Source organism: Bufo gargarizans, chromosome 3 (genome assembly GCF_014858855.1).
Source record: "Bufo gargarizans isolate SCDJY-AF-19 chromosome 3, ASM1485885v1, whole genome shotgun sequence".
Taxonomy (NCBI): domain Eukaryota; kingdom Metazoa; phylum Chordata; class Amphibia; order Anura; family Bufonidae; genus Bufo; species Bufo gargarizans.
Window position 1 is genome coordinate 382,882,904 of NC_058082.1, and position 18,795 is coordinate 382,901,698.

General features: G+C 44.4%; 1 protein-coding gene across 8 annotated transcripts in view; it reads left to right on the plus strand.

Moving 5' to 3' along the window:
• Positions 1–18,795, plus strand: part of UHRF1BP1 (UHRF1 binding protein 1) — a 715,822-nt gene that overhangs the window by 365,246 nt on the left and 331,781 nt on the right. For 7 of the 8 annotated variants that reach the window (XM_044288182.1, XM_044288177.1, XM_044288180.1 and 4 more), the window contains 3 exons: positions 342–410; positions 9,221–9,367; positions 9,531–9,601. In XM_044288182.1, coding sequence (XP_044144117.1) covers positions 342–410; positions 9,221–9,367; positions 9,531–9,601 — 287 coding nt within the window. The remainder of the gene's footprint in view (positions 1–341; positions 411–9,220; positions 9,368–9,530; positions 9,602–18,795) is intronic. The other variant, XM_044288178.1, reaches the window with a different exon arrangement.

Consider the following 18,795-nt stretch of genomic DNA (forward strand, 5'->3'; position numbering starts at 1 on the left):
ATGTGTACAGGATGCAGCCTTTAGGTAAGGGAATCCATGGTGTACATTATAGGGTTAAACAAAATATATTCGGCTGTATGCAAATTGATCTAAATGCACAAATAGGTCATTCTCATGCCCATACCTTTACTTTTTTTCCCCTCATATAAACATGTATGGTTAACATATAGAGAAAATGTTTTTGATCTGCACTGGTGTATGCTAATTAATTGGTATTTTTAGATGGATAACTAAAAAGTGAATATCTTAAACAGTTACTTGGTCTCTTAAATTCCAATTGTGGTAAAAACAAAACAAAAAATAGAATGCTAAAATAATGCAACTTGTTTGTTTTCATTTAGTATCCGGAGGATCCATACAAATGACCTTCCGCAGAATCATGTTGGACTATTATCCTACCCACAAAACAGGTATGAAAGTTTTTAGTTTTTTTTTTTTACAATGTGTTGTTTGAGAGCCCAGAGTAGATTGCCGAGGCACATTTGGCTGAGTGAAAGTCTATAGCCCTTATGGAAACCGTTATGATATGTGCTAAGTTGTTTCTGTCAGTGTCTAAACTTCGAAAGGAGTGGAAAGCTCATGCTTGATCGCCACTTTGTTTCCTGCTTGCCATGGTTTTGCGATGAAAGGGCAAAAATGCAAAAAAAGGACATCACTAATCTGGTATGTGGGGAAGGGTTGGAGTATATGAGCAGGATGAGCTGAGCAGATTGTTATATACTGTATTTTTCACCCTATAAGACACACATTTTGCCCCTAAAGTGGGGAAAAAACATCAGTGCATCTTATTGGGCAAATACTAATGAGCGCTTTCATTATGGAAGTGCTCAATAGCACAGGAGGACCTGAAAGGGGTAAATGCAACACTCCTCTTGCAGGCTCTGTATTCACTGCTTCCTAGTCTTCAACTGCAAGGCTTCTCACATTGTGTAATGTCAGAACACAGCACAGCATGTCAGGAAGGAGAACGCTGGAACTCAGGAGCGGTGGCAGCATCCAGAGCAGGAGTAGTAAGGTTTATTTATTTATTTTTATCTACTTTGATTAACATGGGGGTCTGATCTGAGGTCTGAATGGGGATCATTCACATTGGAGGTCTGATCTGAGGTCTGATTGGGGATCATTCACATTGTGAGTCTAATCTGAGATCTAAGTGGGGGTCTTTCACATTGTGCGTATGATCTGAGGTCTGAATGTGGGTCTTATGAACATTGGGGGTAAGATCTGCTGTCTACATCATGGCCTCTGGACACATCGCTGCGCTCCCTGAGAGGGATCCGATCATCACTAGGCTGCCCTCTCAACACTGTCTGTTTATCGCTAGGCAAGTACTGCGCCCTGATACATAAGTGGAGCCTGGACTAAAGGCTACCACCTTAAGGTATCAATTGTGTCATCCTTTTTCTACCATAACTGTGTATAACTGTGTGTGTTGATCACTAACTAAGGATATCAACACCGTTTGTTATTATAGTGTATTGCCCCTCTGTGTGTGCTTAATACTCCCCTGATGAGTTCTTATACGAAACATGGGTGTAGGGATTAGCTACACTAGGGCACAATAGGGCCAAGTAGCAAAAGGGCAAGGTTCCGGACGGGGTCGTCTTATTAGAACAGGTGCTCCGTGAATAGGATGCTAGGGCCGAGATAGCACCCATATACTAGGGCTGTCTAGGTACCTCTAACCCACTAATACCCCTGCCTAGCCTTAGTTGCTCTTTTTCACTGTAAACTTATATCTACTGGATATCTACGGAAACCGGAGGACCCCGGCTAAAACGGTAGGACTACCGGTTATTTAAGGTGCCACCGTGCACCAATTTATCTTCTATCCCTTGTGTTATCATGCACTTCTTTTTTGTATCTAATCTGAACATCTAGGGACCTTATTCTATCTAAGTAATTAAAAGTTAAGTTTTAACAAAAAATCACCATCCTCATTCTGTTTATATAAATAAAAAAAATAAAAAAGGTGATTAAGTCATCAACCAACATATAGCTTCCCCTTAGAGGTCTGAATATGGTCTTATTAACATTGGAGGTGTGAACTGAGAGCTGAATGGGGTGTTATTAACATTGGGGGTCGTATTTACATTGGGTGTCTGATCTGAAGTTTGATTAACACTGGGTGTTTGATTAGGGCTCTAAGTTGAGGTATGATTTATATTGAGGGGTCTGCTTGATGGTCTGATATGAGCATTTGGGGTGTGATCTGAGGTCTAAATGGAGTCTTATTAACATTGGGGGTCTGTTTCAGGGGTTGATTAACATTGAGGGCCCGATTAACATTTGGTATTTGATTGGGGCTCTAAGCTGACCTCTGATTAATATTGGGGGTCTGATTGGTGTCTGATGTGAGGTCTAATGAAAATTTATTTTTCTTAGGGCTGTTTAATACAGAGAAAGTATATTGTGAGAATTACACTCTGTGTGTGAGCATAATCCTCCGTTCTGGACTTGCAGGAGCGCACAGCATTAATATGATTTATATTACTATGTGCCTATGCTTGACCTTACTTCTACAGGATCATAGTGACATAAACATAGCATTATAAATCATGATAATGCCTTACGCTGCTGCAAGTCCAGATCAGAGGATCACGCTCACACACAGAGCATTATACCCACAGCGGACATGCTCATGTGAAAACAGCCCTTATTTTCCTCCTCTAATACCTAGGTACGTCTTCTGGACAGGTGCGTCTTATAGGGAAAATAAATACAATAGATTTGTGGGAAAAGATTCACTATAACTTGTATTTTATTAATTTAAATTCCTGCTCATTCTGGACTTTGGAGGCAAGCGTCAGTCCATTTCATGTATGACTGTGCAATCGGTAATGGTCACTCCTAGAGCCCAGAATGAGCAGGAATGTAACCCCTTTGTGCCACAACGATTTTCCAGCTTTTCCATTTTTTTATTTACTGCCTTCCTGGAACCATAACTTTTTTATTTTTCCATTCTTATAGCCTTGTGCCCTTGTTTTTAGTGGGACAAGTTTTACTTTATATTGATACTATTTAATATTGAATACAGCAGGAAGAAAATTCCATATGGGGAGGGAATTGGGAAGAAAACATATTTCCACCAGTTTGATAGGTTTAGTTTTTATGGCATTCCCTATGTGGTAAAGCTGACCTGTTAAATTATCTGGCTCAGCTGTACCAAATTTAAATAGTTTGAAAAACTTTGAAAATAGTTTTCTTTGCATCACCATATTTTGATCCTCATAATGTTTTTATATTTATGTCTACAGGGCTTTATGAGGGCTAATTTTTTGTAGGGTGAGATGTTTTTATTGATACCATATTGTATGTGTATGACTTTTTGAACACTTTTTATTACATTTTTGGGGAGTTTAAAGTAACCAACTCCATTGTTTCTGTTATGGCATTCACTGTACGTGTTAAATGTTTTTATTTGATTAGTTTGGTAATGTTGGGACATGGCAATACCTGTGATCTTTTTTATTTATTTTTAATATGGGGGTGTTTTGAATTCTTAGATCTATATATATATATATATATTTGTAAGTATTTTTGTTTACCTTGTTTTAAAACTTAAAGTCCCTTAAGGCAGTGGTCCCAACCTTTTTTGTACCAGGGACCAGTTTTATGCAAAACAATTTTCCCCTCACTTGCACCCTTGCGACTAGGACTTCTTATCCACGATAGGAAACCCGATGAGATAAAAAGGTTCACACCCCCATCATACCTTAGTTCAGGTTTCTTGTCTTCCAGATAGGAAGTACCTGTGGAGCTCTTCTCCTGGTTGTGGGTTTACACTGTGGGACTAGGGAAGGTCTGGGTCTTATACCAGTGATGGGACCTATCCCAGGTGGCGTCAGTCTCCTCGGGATCCGCTGGCCAAGACTGCTGTTTTCCCTACCCCCTCCCAAACCTCCAGGGAGCCGCTGTGTCTAGGTGGCTCCGATCCAGTCCGGCAAGGTACGTTCATGTTTGCCTTCTTCCAATATGGACACTTCTAGCTAAAAGGCAGGGATGCATGTGCAGCGAGAGGACTAGTGCTAGCAGGAAGTCAGATTTTGGCTCTGATAAAGAGGAATTTGATTCTGAATCGCAGAGATCTGTCAGAAGAGGATTCATCATCTGATGGAGAAACAGCAGGAAGGGTCCTCTTTCCAGACAGCAGGAAAGGTCCTCTTTCTAGTAGAAGACACCAAATTGTTATTAAAAGGTAGTAAAAGCAACTATGCAGTTGGAGGATGTCAATCAACCCAAAAGCATAGCAGATCAGGTCTTTGAGGGGCTAGGTCGAAAACATCATAGGGTTTTTCCAGTACATTAAAACATGAAAGCTCTTATTAAGAACAGCCTGACAGCCGAGCCCCTGCTGTATACGTCGGCATCGGTATTAACCCCTTGTATGCCACGGTCAGCGCTAACCACGGCACACATGGGGCTTGTGGAGAGTAGAAATTCCATAAAAGTGACCCCATTTTGGAAACTCCGGGATAAGGTGGCAGTTTTGTTGGGACTATTTATAGGAGACATATGATTTTTTGTTTATCTATATTACATTTTTGGGAGGCAAGGTTACCAGAATAGAAATTCTGAAATTTCATCTCCATTTGCCAATAACTCTTGTGGAACACCTAAAGGGTTAACGATGTTACCTTGAGGGGTGTAGTTTCTTAGATGGGGTCGCTTTTATGGAGTTTTTACTCTAGGGGTGCATGAGGGGGGCTTCAAATGGGACATGGTGCCAAAAAAAAAATCCATCAAAATCAGCCTTCCAGAAACCATACGGCGTTCCTTTCCTTCTGCGCCCTGCAGTTTGGTCATACAGCAGTTTACGACCACATATGGGGTGTCTCTGTAAACTGCAGTATGAGAGTAATAAATATAAAGTTTCCCTTGCTTTGTTATTGGAAAAAAACGGATAAAAATTTGCCCCAAAATTGCTTTTTTGGCTCAGTTTTATTTTTACCGTGTTTATCTGAGGGGTTGGGGGGATTTTTATATAGCAGATTCTTACTGATGCGGCAATACCTAATATGTCTTTTTTTATTTATTTATGTTTTACACTATATTATCTTTTTATAAACAACAAAAAAAAACATTTTAGTATCTCCATAGTCCAAGAGTCATATTTTTTTTTAGTTTTTAGCTGATTATCTTAGGAAGGGGCTCATTTTTTGCGGGATGAGAGGACAGTTTTATTGGAACTATTTTGGGGGGGGCATATGACTTTTTGATCACTTGCTATTACAATTTTTGTGATGTAAGGTGACAATAAAATACCTTTTTTGCACCTTTTTTTTTTAGTTTTTCTTTTTTTTTACCATGTTCATCTGAGGGGTTAAGGGGGGTATTTTTATAGAGCAGATTCTTACAGTAGCGCCGATACCTAATATGTCTACTTTTTTAAATTTATTTATGTTTTACACTATATTATCATCTTTTTTTTTAAAACATTTTAGTATCTCCATAGTCTAAGAGTAAGACGATTATCTTATGTAGGGGCTCATTTTTTACGGGATGAGAGGACAGTTTTATTGGCACTATTTTGGGGGGGCATATGACTTTTTGATCACTTGCTATTACAATTTTTGTGATGTAAGGTGACAATAAAATACCTTTTTTGCACCTTTTTTTTTTTATTATGTTCATCTGAGGGGTTAAGGGGGGTATTTTTATAGAGCGGATTCTTACGGAAGCGCCTATACCTAATATGTATACTTTTTTATTTTATTTATGTTTTACACTATATTATCTTTTAAGAAGAAAAAAAAAATGTTGTATCTCCATAGTCTAAGAGTAATTTTTTTTAAAGTTTTTAGCCGATTATCTTAGGAAGGGGCTCTTTTTTTGAGGGATGAGAGGACGGTTTTATTGGCACTATTTTGAGGGGCATATGACTTTTTGATCGCTTGCTATTACAATTTTTGTGATAAAGTTTTCATGACCGTGTTCATCTAAGGGGTTAGGGGGGATATTTTTATAGAGCAGATTATTACGGACGCGGTGATACCTAATATGTCTATTTATTTATTTATTTTAGTTTTACTAAATATTATTTATTTATATTTTTTTAGTTTTAGTGTCTCAAGTCTGAGAACCAGTTTTTTTATTAGATTGTCAGTGGCCAAATTGGGAAACAAATTTAGTACTCCATGGAAGTGTGGTACTCCCTGAAGCAACCAATAATGCAGAGGCCCGATGATCGGGGAGCATGCCACACTAAGTAGTGGTGTCCCCCCTCCTGTGACACACTCTGCACTTTTTTTTGGAGGGACCACACCTGAAAAGTGTTGGCCAGGGACGATCCGGGTGCCTACAGTTCCCGAGGTACTCCAGCCTGCTCTTTCCCAGTCAGAAAAGATCAAGGTCTTGAGGAATGCCTGAAGGAATGTCCCTGTGTTGCCAGCGCTCCGGGACAGCACAAAAGAGTTGTACAAGGCAGCCTATACCAAGTAGACCGCAACTTTTTTGTACCATGCCCAGGTTTTGCGCATGGCGTTATACGGCTTGAGGACTTGATCAGAGAGATCCACTCCTCCCATATACCGATAGTAGTCGACGATACAATCGGGCTTGAGGACCGTTGCCGCGGTACCTCGCACAGTGACAGGGGTGATGCCGTTACCATGAATTGTGGACGGCACAAGGACATCCCTCTTGTCCTTATTTCTGACCAGCTACAGGTTTCCAGCGGTAAGGGCATGGGTATCACCCCTGGGGGATAGGTACCTGGAGGGGGTAGGTAGGGAGGCTGCGTTGATTTTTCCGCACGGCCCCACAAGCGAACGTGGATCTGGCGGCGAGGGACTGGAACAAGGGGATACGAGTATAAAAGTTATCCACATACAGGTGGTAACCCGTATCTAGCAGTGGGTGCATAAGGTCCCACACAAGTTTCCCGCTAACACCCAGAGTGGGGGGACATTCTGGGGGTTAAATACAGGAATCCCGCCCCTCATACACACAAAACTTGTAAGTGTACCCTGAGGTACTCTCACAAAGTTTGTACAGCTTCACACCATACCTCGCCCACTTAAAGGGAACTTATTGGCGGAAAAGGAGTCTTCCCTTGAACGCAAGGAGAGACTCATCAACCACGACCTCCCTTCCAGGTACATAGGCCTGTACAAATTTGGCCCCAAAGTGATCGATGACCGGCCTGATTTTGTACAGGTGGTCATAGGCAGGATCACCGTGGGGGGAACATGCTGCGTTATCTGAATAATGCAGGTATTTCTGGATGGCTTTAAACCGGGAGCGTGTCATGGCCATACTGTAAAGTGGGGCCTGGTAGAGGATGTCCCTACTCCAGTAATGTCTGACACTAGGTTTCTTGACTAGGCCCATATGCAGCCCGAGGCCCCAAAATGTCCTCATCTCGACTGCACTGACCAGAGTCCAGCCACCGGGCCTAGCCAGAAAGGAGCCCGGGTGTTAAGCAACAAATTGTTGGGCGTACAGGTTTTTTGGCTCCACCGTTAGATTTTCACGTGCCTAAACCCTGGCTTTCCCTAAAATGAGCCCTAGATAGCGAACGGGCCGGTGGGATCGCTAGTCCGCACCACTGACACTAAGAGGAAAAACACCAGGGAGAGGACAGACAATATAGACAAACACATAAACCCAGGTGGGCGACCACAGCAGACCACAAAGGTCCAACAGGGATCCGGAGGGAAACGTTCTGGACCAACAACCAGAGAACGCAGCAACACAGCTCCAGTGGGTCAGTATAGAAGTCCAGGCAGGAAGCTCTATATCTGGCAACCAGAGAAGTGTGAGAGGGGAATATAAGGAGGTTGGGAGTGCTGGACAAGGAACAGCTGAAGAGAAGGAGCTACGGATCTCTGAGGGAGCCAAAAAGGGTTGCAAAGCAAACCCAGAAAGCTACCATAAGGAAACAGCCCTATCTTACTACATAGAGCGCGCAGCCAACCGCTGCGACTTCCTGACCCTGGGTATAACGGAGTCAGGCGTGGTCATCACCAGGTCTGTGGTGTAGCAGAGGAGTCAGTAGTTCTCATCCTGGTGCTCCCCACAGACAGTACCAGATGATCCGAGGCCCGGTCATTGGGGAACTCTGCCCTTGGGGACATAATCATCTGTTTGCTTTTCCCATAGACTGCAATGATTTAGGCTACTTTCACACTAGCGGCAGGACGGATCCTACAGGCTGTCCACCCTGTCGGATCCGTCCTGCTGCTATTTCGCCGTGCAGCCGGACCGCTGCTCCGTCCCCATTGACTAAAATGGGGACGGGCGGAGCTCCGGCGCAGCACGGCAGTTCATGGCGAGAGGCCGCTGGACTAAAAGTACTGCATGTCCGACTTTTTAGTCCGGCGGGCTCTCACCGTGAACTGCCATTCTGCGCCGGAGCTCCGCCCCGTCCCTATTATAGTCAATGGGGACGGAGCAGCGGTCCGGTGGCACGGCGAAATAGCGGCAGGACAAATCCGAGAGGGTGAACAACCTGTCGGATCCGTCCTGTCGCTAGTGTGAAAGTAGCCTCAATCACTAAGGGGGTCATTTATGAACAGATATACGCCACTTTTGTGGCGCATATATGGCGCAGATTCTGTTCCACACCATGTTGCGTCAGAATCTGTGACTTCTTCCCCGATGACGCCAGGCTTACAAAAAGGGGGCGTTGGGTAGGCGGTGAAGTGTACAGGCCGGCAGGCCAGTCTCATTCATCAATTTCTATGCCTGGTTTATATGTAGGAAATGCTCTAAATGTAATATAGCAAGGCAGCTGTCTTACATTTGCGCAGGGGCTTATTAAGACCGACATCTAAAATGTCGGTGTTGATAAATATGCCCCTGTGCTCCTATGGAGCCTTGCCACAGGTACTGTAGGTCTTTATGGGAAGCTGTTCAGGCCCGGGGCGTGCAGTGCTCCTGAGAAAAAATGCAATGGTCGCAATTAACCATGATATCCGAGGGGTTGAAAGTCTATGATCAGCAATAATGTGTAAAACAGCAGGCACATAGGGACTGTGGAGTCCACTCAGCTACAGAGCGAACATCTTTAATGGGTTAGATGAATGAATGGGTTAAATGAATGAAATACAGCCTATACTGGACCTTTTCCCACAAAATTATTTATCATTATTAATCTGTTCAGCTCCTCCTGCTCTATAACATGTTGAAATTATTTAAATGCTGCAGGTTTTATTTAAAGTTAAGTTGATATATAAATTAGCTAACTATCTATAATGGCATGTCATTTTTCTACTAGGGCAGAGCTGTGCCCATTGGAATCGTTATTCTCCTGCAATGAGCACTTGTGAACAGTGGACTCAAGATCTTGCAGAAGAAAGACAAGCTAAGGAAGAAATTAATATCAGTATGTTTGGAAAAATACCTTCATCTAAAAATGAGCAGGGTACCATTATTGTAATGTCTCAGCATTCAATTTATTCTTGTTCACATTTTTGGGCCTCATGCACCCAACCGTATGTATTTTGCAGTTCGCAAAACACAGATCTGCATGTGCATGAGGCACTTCTCTGTAATTTAATTTAGATTTCTTTCTTATATATGAACAGGCAGGACAAGAGAACCATCTCTCTGCTTTCGATCAGTACTCATTAGGATTGATGATATGCATATTCATCAGGTAGGAAAACAAGAAATTATCTTATTAAAACAATACACTGATAGTAGGATATATATGAGACTAGTGTGTTGCGTTCTAACATTACATTGAGAGCCTACATTTGGCTTGTACAACGGGACAAACTTCTGGTATATGCACCATTTACCCAACAGTGTCCAAAAGAGTGTTCTTCTAGCCTCTATTGGGATGGTATGTTGTGGTACTTTTTTTCGTGGGATTCTGTAGAAGGTATGATCATGATATGCAGTCAGGAAAAAAAAAAAAATACACCTTTGAATTGTATGGTTTTTGGTTCTTAAAAGGTCTAGAAAATTAGGTAAATACAGCCTCAGATGAACAAAACACAACAGATTAACCCCTTGGCGACATTTGACATAATAGTACCTCACAGCGGGACGTGACTTTGTGCAAATTGACCTACTAGTACGTCATAATGATCGGGCAGGCACAGAATTCGCTCACAGCCGGGCCTCTGCTTTATCCGCCAATTTCGCTGGCAGATTAGCCCCTTATATGCCGCAATCGACGTTGACGGCGGCATATAGAAGGATCACAGAGGGGGAGGGGTCTCCCACTTTCTTTCCATGCCCTGCTGTGTTGTGGTGACAGGGGGCTGATGGCAGCCATGATGACCCCAGGCTTCGCAAAGGCCTCGGGGTCTGCAGTGTATGGAAGCCTGTGAGACCCTACCCCCAGGCTAGGTTTCACAGGCACACTGTCAGTGTGAAACTCACAGTTGATGTAGTATGTATTCTACTACATTGAAACCGGGATCAGACCCTGAAATGTTTCCCCTGGGAAAAAAGTATAAAAAAAAAAAGTTTTACAAAAAAATTATAATATTAGTTTACAGTAAAAAAAAGTGGCCCTTTGCCTTCATCAGATGAACGCGTAAAAAAAAAAAAAATAATGGTGTCAAAATTACCAACAAATGACTAACAAAAGAAGACAAAATACCTGGCAAGGCCGATGCAATCCGTATGATAAAAATAAGTGTAGTTTTATTGGATAATCATTAAAATAACTAAAACCACACAGGAAACAGGGGGGGGGGGGGGGGCTCACATGAAATCCTTCCCCCACAGCGCATAATACATTTAATGAATGTGGAGGCAAATCATCAGATAAATACAATACAGTGGAAAAATATCATATAGATAAATATAGAGAGACTTCCTTAAGGCCTCTTTCACACGAGCGTGACAGATTGGCTCCGGGTGCGTTCAGTGAAACTTGCACTATTTTGCAAGCAAGTTCAGTCAGTTTTGTCTGCGATTGCGTTCAGTTTTTTCCGTGCGGGTGCAATGCGTTTTGATGCGTTTTTCACGCGCGTGATAAAAAACGTAAGGTTTACAAACAACATCTCTTAGCAACCATCAGTGAAAAACGCATCGCATCCGCACTTTCTTGCGGATGCAGTGCGTTTTTCACTGAAGCCCCATTCACTTCTATGGGGCCAGGGCTACATGAAAAACACAGAATATAGAACATGCTGTGTTTTTCACGCAACACAGGACTGATGCGTCAAAAAATGCTCATGTACACAGACCCATTGAAATGAGTCAGGATTCAGTGCTGGTGCTATGCGTTCACGTCACGCATTTCACCCGTGCGGAAAACTCTCTCATGTGAAAGGGGACTTATTCAATGAACATATACAAGGATTAAAAAAAGAAAATGCAAGGATTAAAAAAAGAAAAATAAGGAAATGTATGTAGGAATAGGATAAAAATAATAAATTATAAACATAATTATTACATGATTTGGGAAATACATAGTGCAAAAATATTTTTGGGTAAACATGACATATAAAGTGCTAGTGCAAATACAACCTGTAAAAGTAAGGCCTCATGCACACGAACGTATTTTGTTTCCGTGTCAGTTACATTTTTTTTGCAGATAGGATGCAGACCCATTAACACCGTGTGCTATCCGCATCCATATGTCCATTCCGTAGCCCAAAAAAAATATATAACATGTCCTATTCTTGTCCGTTTTGTGGACAAGGATAGGCATTATTGCAATGGATCCGCAGGAAAAACGGACCATTCGCGTTTTTTTGTGGATCCGCAATTTGCGTACTGCGGAGCACATACGATCGTGTACATGTAGCCTAAGGCAAAGACCTCCTTGAGTATGCTGTGTGGCTAAACCCCATGCTTATCGCTGTTGCATATTATATAGCTTCATCAGGGGTATCTGCTGTCTATTGATAACTTAATATACATAACATATGACCTCATGCATACGTAATTCATTCCCGTGGGTTGTCCAATCCTCTCTGATTTTAGTACCTATCTCCATTTTTCTTTCCAAAATCACCTACTTCAGTTTCAATTGACAACTACATTTACCTTTGCCAAAAGCTCCATCACTGATGCAAATATTTCCACTTTCTAAAGGTAACACTACATCTTGACCCTTTTAATCGACTACTTAAAGGGGATGTCTCAACTTCCTCTTTGTTCAATTCTCTGCTAGTCCCTGGGCACCGTTTTAGAGCTGGAGGGGGCGGAGCCTCTTTCCTTGGCTGATTGCACAGGCGTGCACGCTCCCGTGGTCCCAAGACTGCAACTTCATTACTGTGCTAGCCTCGGCCTGTTGCCCTAAAGCTTTCATAAGATGAAAGGAGGCATCTGTATTACAGGTCCAGGGCTATTTATGCAAGCTTAGAACCTGTAATAACCTTTATTCTCTAGTGGCATAGCTGTGTAGAACAGCTCTAAGGCTGTAGCGCAAGCCCTGGAGCTGTTCTGTAGGAGAAGGAGCTAAGGAAAGAAGAAATACGAGGTGGCTGGGGATAGGAGATAATGCGCACGTGTTGGCATATGTGCACTCGCTCCCGTGATTCCCGGACCATTGCCGTGGTGGCCGTAACCCGTACAGATGAGGATTGTATAAAAGCATGGAAAATTTAAGGTGATGATACCACAAGCATTATTGGAAACTGATATAGACTTAAAATGTTATACACATAATAAATGGGACATAATGAGGGTAGACAAGTGGTTAAGGCTGATCAGCCTGCGTTTGTGGAAGGGGCGAAGGAGGCCTATTTAGCACCGCCCAGCTTATCCTCATGGACGCCGCGCTCTTACGTGACGTCCCTTCTGCTTACGGGTCTCCTGCGCATGCCGCCGCTCGCCTGAACCTCGCTGCCACCTGAATCGCACTGCCGCTGCCATCTTCTCACCCATCCAGTAAGCTTGCGGCGCCTTGAACTGCTCCCCATTCTGGGAGCCTTGGCGCCCGTTCCTCCGGTATCTTCAGCTTCGGCCGTCCTCTCGCCATACTTGGCCCCCGCCTTCCGCATTGGTCTCCTGGGCAACGCCGACCACGTCATCCAGCTTGCTCAGATTCTTTCCCACAGCAGATCGGCAGCACAGAGCACAATATTATTCGGATATAACAACAGCCAGCATACATCATAGTACTCACATCTCATCACAAGCAGAGATGGTGGCAGGGGACAAAACGTATTCCACGGCTAGGTCAGACACAATAGGCCATTGCAGAAATCCCCATTAGTAGCCCCAGTCCCTAGCCCTGGGAAGACGTGCAGTAGTGTAAAATAAAAATAAATAAAACCGCTATGATCCAGAGTGGAGACCGCTCCAAAGGGTCCATTATGTAATACATGAACCACCATTTATTTCACTGACCATTTTGTGCCAGTTCACGCATAATTGAGCTAAATGTTTCACACATACCAGGTACGCACATTCACTCGCCATCACCTCGCAGTTCCATTTAATCCACATCTACATTCTGAGCACCGACTCAACTTTGCTGTACGCTTACATCCATGCTGAGTTGCCTGACACGCATCAGGCACATGTTTGGTTCAATTTTCTGACATGCATCAGAATCATAAAAAAAATAATAATAATTTATATTTGTCTGACATGCATCAGGTTCCTCTGGTCCGGTATCTGTCACGCAGCAGATTCATGTCATTGTTATTTTCCTGACACGCGCCAGGTTCGTCTGGTCCGGTATCTGTCATGCAGCAGATTCATGTCATTGTTATTTTCCTGACACGTATCAGGTTCATCTGCTCCGGTATCTGTCACGCAGCAGATTTATGTCATTGTTATTTTCCTGACACACATCAGGTTCATCCGGCCAGGTTTCTACTATGCAGCAGATTCATGTAATTTTTATTTTCCTGAATCGCATTAGGTTCATCCGGCCAGGTTTCTACCACGCAGCAGATTTATGTCATTTTTATTTTCCTGACACGCATTAGGTTCATCAGGCCAGGTATCTGCCACGCAGCAGATTCATGTAATTTTTATTTTTCCTGATACGCATTAGGTTCATCCGGCAAGGTATCTGCCACGCAGCAGATTCATGTCATTTTTATTTTTCCTGATACGCATCAGGGTTATCCGGTCAGGTATCTGTGACACAGCAGATTCATATCATTTTCAAGGTTCTTAAATGCATCAGGTTCATCTGCCACCCTGACACGCATCAGGCACATGATTGTTTCAACAAGTTATTTTCTGTCTCTGTTTCACGGTCCTGTCACGCGGCAGGCATATCGGGTCGTCTGACACGTATCAGGCATGTTCAATCGGTTAATTTGTTTATTTTGCCCAGATGCGCATCAGGTGCAGCTTGCCACTGGCCACGCAGCCAGCACACGTGTTCTTGTTTGCCTGCCACGCATCGGTCATTCAATTCTGACTCCAGGTATATGCTCATTTACCTCACATGTATCCACGTCAGGTTCCACGTTGTCTCCAACATCTCTCAAACCGCTTGCCATGTTATCCAGGGTCATCCAAGAGGTCTGTCTGGTTCAGTTCAGTTTCCGTTTAGGTGGTGGTTTCCTCCAGGTATCAGTCTTAGGTCCTTGGTCATCCAGATCATTCAAGTTCCACGGTATCATACGCCCAATCCAGGTAAGTTTCGATGTTTCACTATTTCGTCCTTAAGGATCCTGCTGGAATCATGTATGTCACCTTTCTCTTAGGTAATCTAGGCCAGCTCGTCAGGTGGGTCAGCCTCTTACCCCTTGTGACGACCACCCGCCAATCCCGTCGTACTATGCCACAGTTGCCATACAGGTCTCCACTAGAGACTCCTGGAGGCGAATCCACTGTGAGCACAGAAGACGTTTAAGATTGGTTGGTGGGCCCAGACAGGATGCAATCACGATTGTATGTACAATTAGTAAAAATAAAATTACAGATTTCACGCTGGAAATCAAATTAATTTGCTGCCACCACTCTTCGTATTGAATTTGGGGGAAAAGACCCCGGCTAGCTAATCCTTAAGGGACGAAACGGTTATTTGCAACCTAGCTAGTACATTAACAATTTATAAAAATAAAACAATTTGGTAGTATGTCTTCTGAGGACAGAGTTCTTAGCATAGATCAGGTCATCAAGTAACAAGGGCAAAACTGGAACGATGAAATCGTTAGTTTTTATTCTAAAACTACACACAAAAATATATATATTAAAGCTGACAGATAAATATACCTGCCAGGTGAACAGATTGGTTTGGATAGAAATAGTTAGAGGTGGAAGGAAATAGAATGTCTGTAAGTTCAGAACTACCATGGTAGAGTCCAGTAATAGGCAAAGTCTTTGAAATAATAATCCAAGATGGTGAGGTGCCCGTGTCCCTGCGGGCGGTCGAGATGTTAGACGACGTCAGATGGTAGGTGAAGGACGCAGGACCTCAGCGTGTCACTGTTTTTACCTACTCTCAAGCGGGGAGTGGTTATGACACGTTCAGGTCCAGCCTTGTGTAATTGGAACAGGGGCAGTCCTTTGCCCCATAGGGAGAAAACCTGGCAGCATCTTTGCTTTGCCCATTTCTCCATATCCCGTACGTCCAATCAAGAAATATAGTTGATATTGATAATCAGTACAATTTTACGCATCATCTGATACCAAATATGACTGGACGACAATACAGTGTGCCTGAGAACAGTCATATCTCAGAGCGGGAATCTCTGATTTGTCCGCGGGTTTCCTAGAAGGTGGGTTAGGAGAACCAAAACCATCTCTGAAAAGATGGTTCCTTTCACATTTCCATAACCCATGAAATATTAGGAAAATATGGGAAAAATATGAAGCTTATGGATTGAAGAGGACTTTCAGGTCATCTTCCTTCCTGTACCAACCAGCTGTGTGATAAGGATCTGTCCTTTTCTTCTGAAGCTCGCTGCCCAGGCTAAAGGTGTGAGACCCCTGCTGGTATTGGAGACACTATGGCTGCAGAAAGGAAGTTTTTTATGAGGTTCTGTCAAGAGAATACCAGATTGATGGGTACTCAACCTGGCATGGGGCAGGAAGATTCTTTGGCAAGAAGGTGCTAATTGTACCTCTGATCTGTGAGTTACTCCTTTAGTGAAAGAGAAGATTCTTAGTGAAGGCTCTTTTGTCTTTGTGATTGAGAAATATGGCGCATTTGTGATTTCCTAGTATCGCTGTGGATCGCAAAGCATCACACCTCCCCCCTTTGGAAGATTGGGGAAGGAGTGGTCAGCAAGACTGGGACTGAAGCAATCCCAACTCCCTATTTGAGCTCGTTACAGCGGGAAAGTCCGTCAGCATTCTGATGGCGACTTCCCGGTTTGTGCTGAATCGTGAAATTGTACTGTTGGAGCGCTAAGCTCCAGCGGAGAAGTTTTCCGTTGGTACCAGAAGTACGTTTCAGCCAGCTGAGAGGGTTTTGATCTGTGATGACCAGGAAGGATCGTCCGTATAGGTACGATTGTAGTTTCTGTAGGGCCCATACGATCGCTAGGCACTCTTTCTCAGTGGTGCAGTATGCGGTTTCCCACGGAAGTAGTTTTCGGCTTAGGTAGAGGACAGGGTGCTCATTCCCGGTTGCGTCCACCTGACTAAGGACGGCTCCCAGACCGTGGTCTGAGGCGTCAGTTTGTACTAGGAACTGTCGGGAGAAGTCGGGAGCTTGAAGGACAGGAGCGCTAGCTAGCGCTTCCTTCAGGGCCCGAAATGCCTGTTCTAGTTCCGAGTTCCATGTTACCGTGTTGGGTTGTTTTTTGCCCGTTGCATCGGTCAGCGGTTCAGCCAGAGTACTATAGGATGGAACAAACTTCCTATAGTACCCTGCCGTTCCCAGAAATGCCTGTATTTGTTTTTTGGTGTTAGGCCGTGGCCATGCTACAATGGCATCGACCTTCCCTATCTGAGGTTTCGGGGTCTGGCTGCCTACTCTGTGTCCTAAGTACTGAACCTCTGTCATGGCAATCTGACATTTGTTGGGCTTAACGGTCAGATTGGCAGCGGACAGTCTTTCCAATACCTGTGACAGATGGTCAAGGTGATCTTCCCAGGTTGGACTGTATATGGCTATATCGTCCAGATATGCTAGGGCATACCCTTGCATTCCTTCCAACAGTTCATTCATTGCCCGCTGAAAGGTGGCGGGCGCATTCTTCATCCCAAAGGGCATACGAGTAAACTCATAGAGGCCAAAAGGGGTGATGAATGCGGATTTCGCTCTCGCCTCTGGCGCAAGCGGAATCTGCCAGTATCCACGGCTCAAGTCCATGATTGTTAGATAGCTGGCGGACGCCAGCTGATCCAGCAATTTATCAATTTGAGGCATGGGATACACATCGGTTATGGTGATGTCATTCAGTCTCCGATAGTCGACACAGAACCGGGTTGTCTTGTCCTTTTTGGGGATTAAAACAACCGGGGCGGCCCATGGACTAGAGGATTTCTGGATGACCATTAACTGTAGCATCTCATAAATCTCTTGTTTGATCTCAGCCTGCACTTCGGGTGAGGTGCGATAGGGGTCCTGCCGTAAGGGCTTGTGGTTCCCTGTGTCAACTCGGTGAGCTGCTAGGTTGGTTTGGCCAGGGATGCCTGAGAATGTGGTGCTGTGCGCACTCAGGAGAGTGGTGAGCTGAAGCTTCTGTGGGTACGAGAGGTGGGGGTTGATGTTCCAATCATCTGCCACGTCTCGTAGCTCGGCTAGCAAGTCTATCAGTGGATCTGGTTCTTCGGGTTCTAGCTGGCTACACACTGCTAATGCATACTGCTCTCTTTCCTCGTGTGCTTTTAACATGTTGACGTGGAACAGTTTCTGTCGCTTACCCCCGAGACACACTAGGTAAGTGACTGGGTTCACCTGTTTCAGAATGGTGTATGGCCTGTCCCAGACAGCCTGCAATTTGTTCTGCCTGACAGGGAGTAGGGCGTATACCTTCTGACCTGCTTGGTATGACCGCTCTCTGGCATGCTGATCATACCAAGCCTTTTGTTTGGCCTGTGCCTTTGCGAGGTTTTCCGTCACTATGGTCATGAGGGACTCCATTTTGTCCGGAAATTTTAGGACATATTCAACCACGGAGACTTCTGAGGGGTCACCTTTTCCTTCCCAGGTCTCCCGAATCAGTTTTAAGGGCCCTCGGACATTTCGTCCATATAGGAGTTCAAAGGGTGAGAACCCAGTGGACTCCTGTGGCACTTCTCTGTAAGCGAACAGCAAATGAGGCAGGTGCCGCTCCCAGTCCTTCCCCTGCGATTGCACGAACGTGGCCAGCATTTGCTTTAACGTTCCGTTGAAACGTTCGCAAAGGCCGTTGGTTTGCGGGTGATACGCACTGGAAGTGGTGTGCTTGATTTGCATCCTCTCACAGAGGGCTTCCATTAGCTCCGACATGAAGCAAGAGCCCTGATCAGAGATCATCTCGGCGGGGAAACCTACACGTGAGAAAATCCCGATCAAGGCGTCTGCCACCGTGGCCGACCTAAGGGAAGACAGTGCTACCGCCTCTGGATAACGGGTGGCATAGTCCACGACCGTTAAGATGTAGCGCTTGCCAGAACTGCTAGGAATGGGAAGGGGACCAATTATATCCACTGCCACTCGCCGGAAGGGCTCTGTGATCACAGGCAGTGGCTGCAAAGGAGCTTTGCGGGGTCCTCCAGCCTGCTTAACCCTCTGGCAAGTGGTACACGATCGGCAGTACTTAGTTATGTCCGTTCCCATCGTGGGCCAGTAAAATGGGTTCTGAACACGTTTGTGGGTCTTTCTGATACCCAAATGTCCTGCAAGTGGAATGTCGTGGGCTGCTTTGAGCACCTGTGCCCGAAATTCCCTAGGGACTACCAGCTGTCTCGTGTTCTCACCTGCGCCACCTTTTGTAGGCTGTACAGCTTCACAGTACAGTCGGTTGTTCTCCCAATAGATTT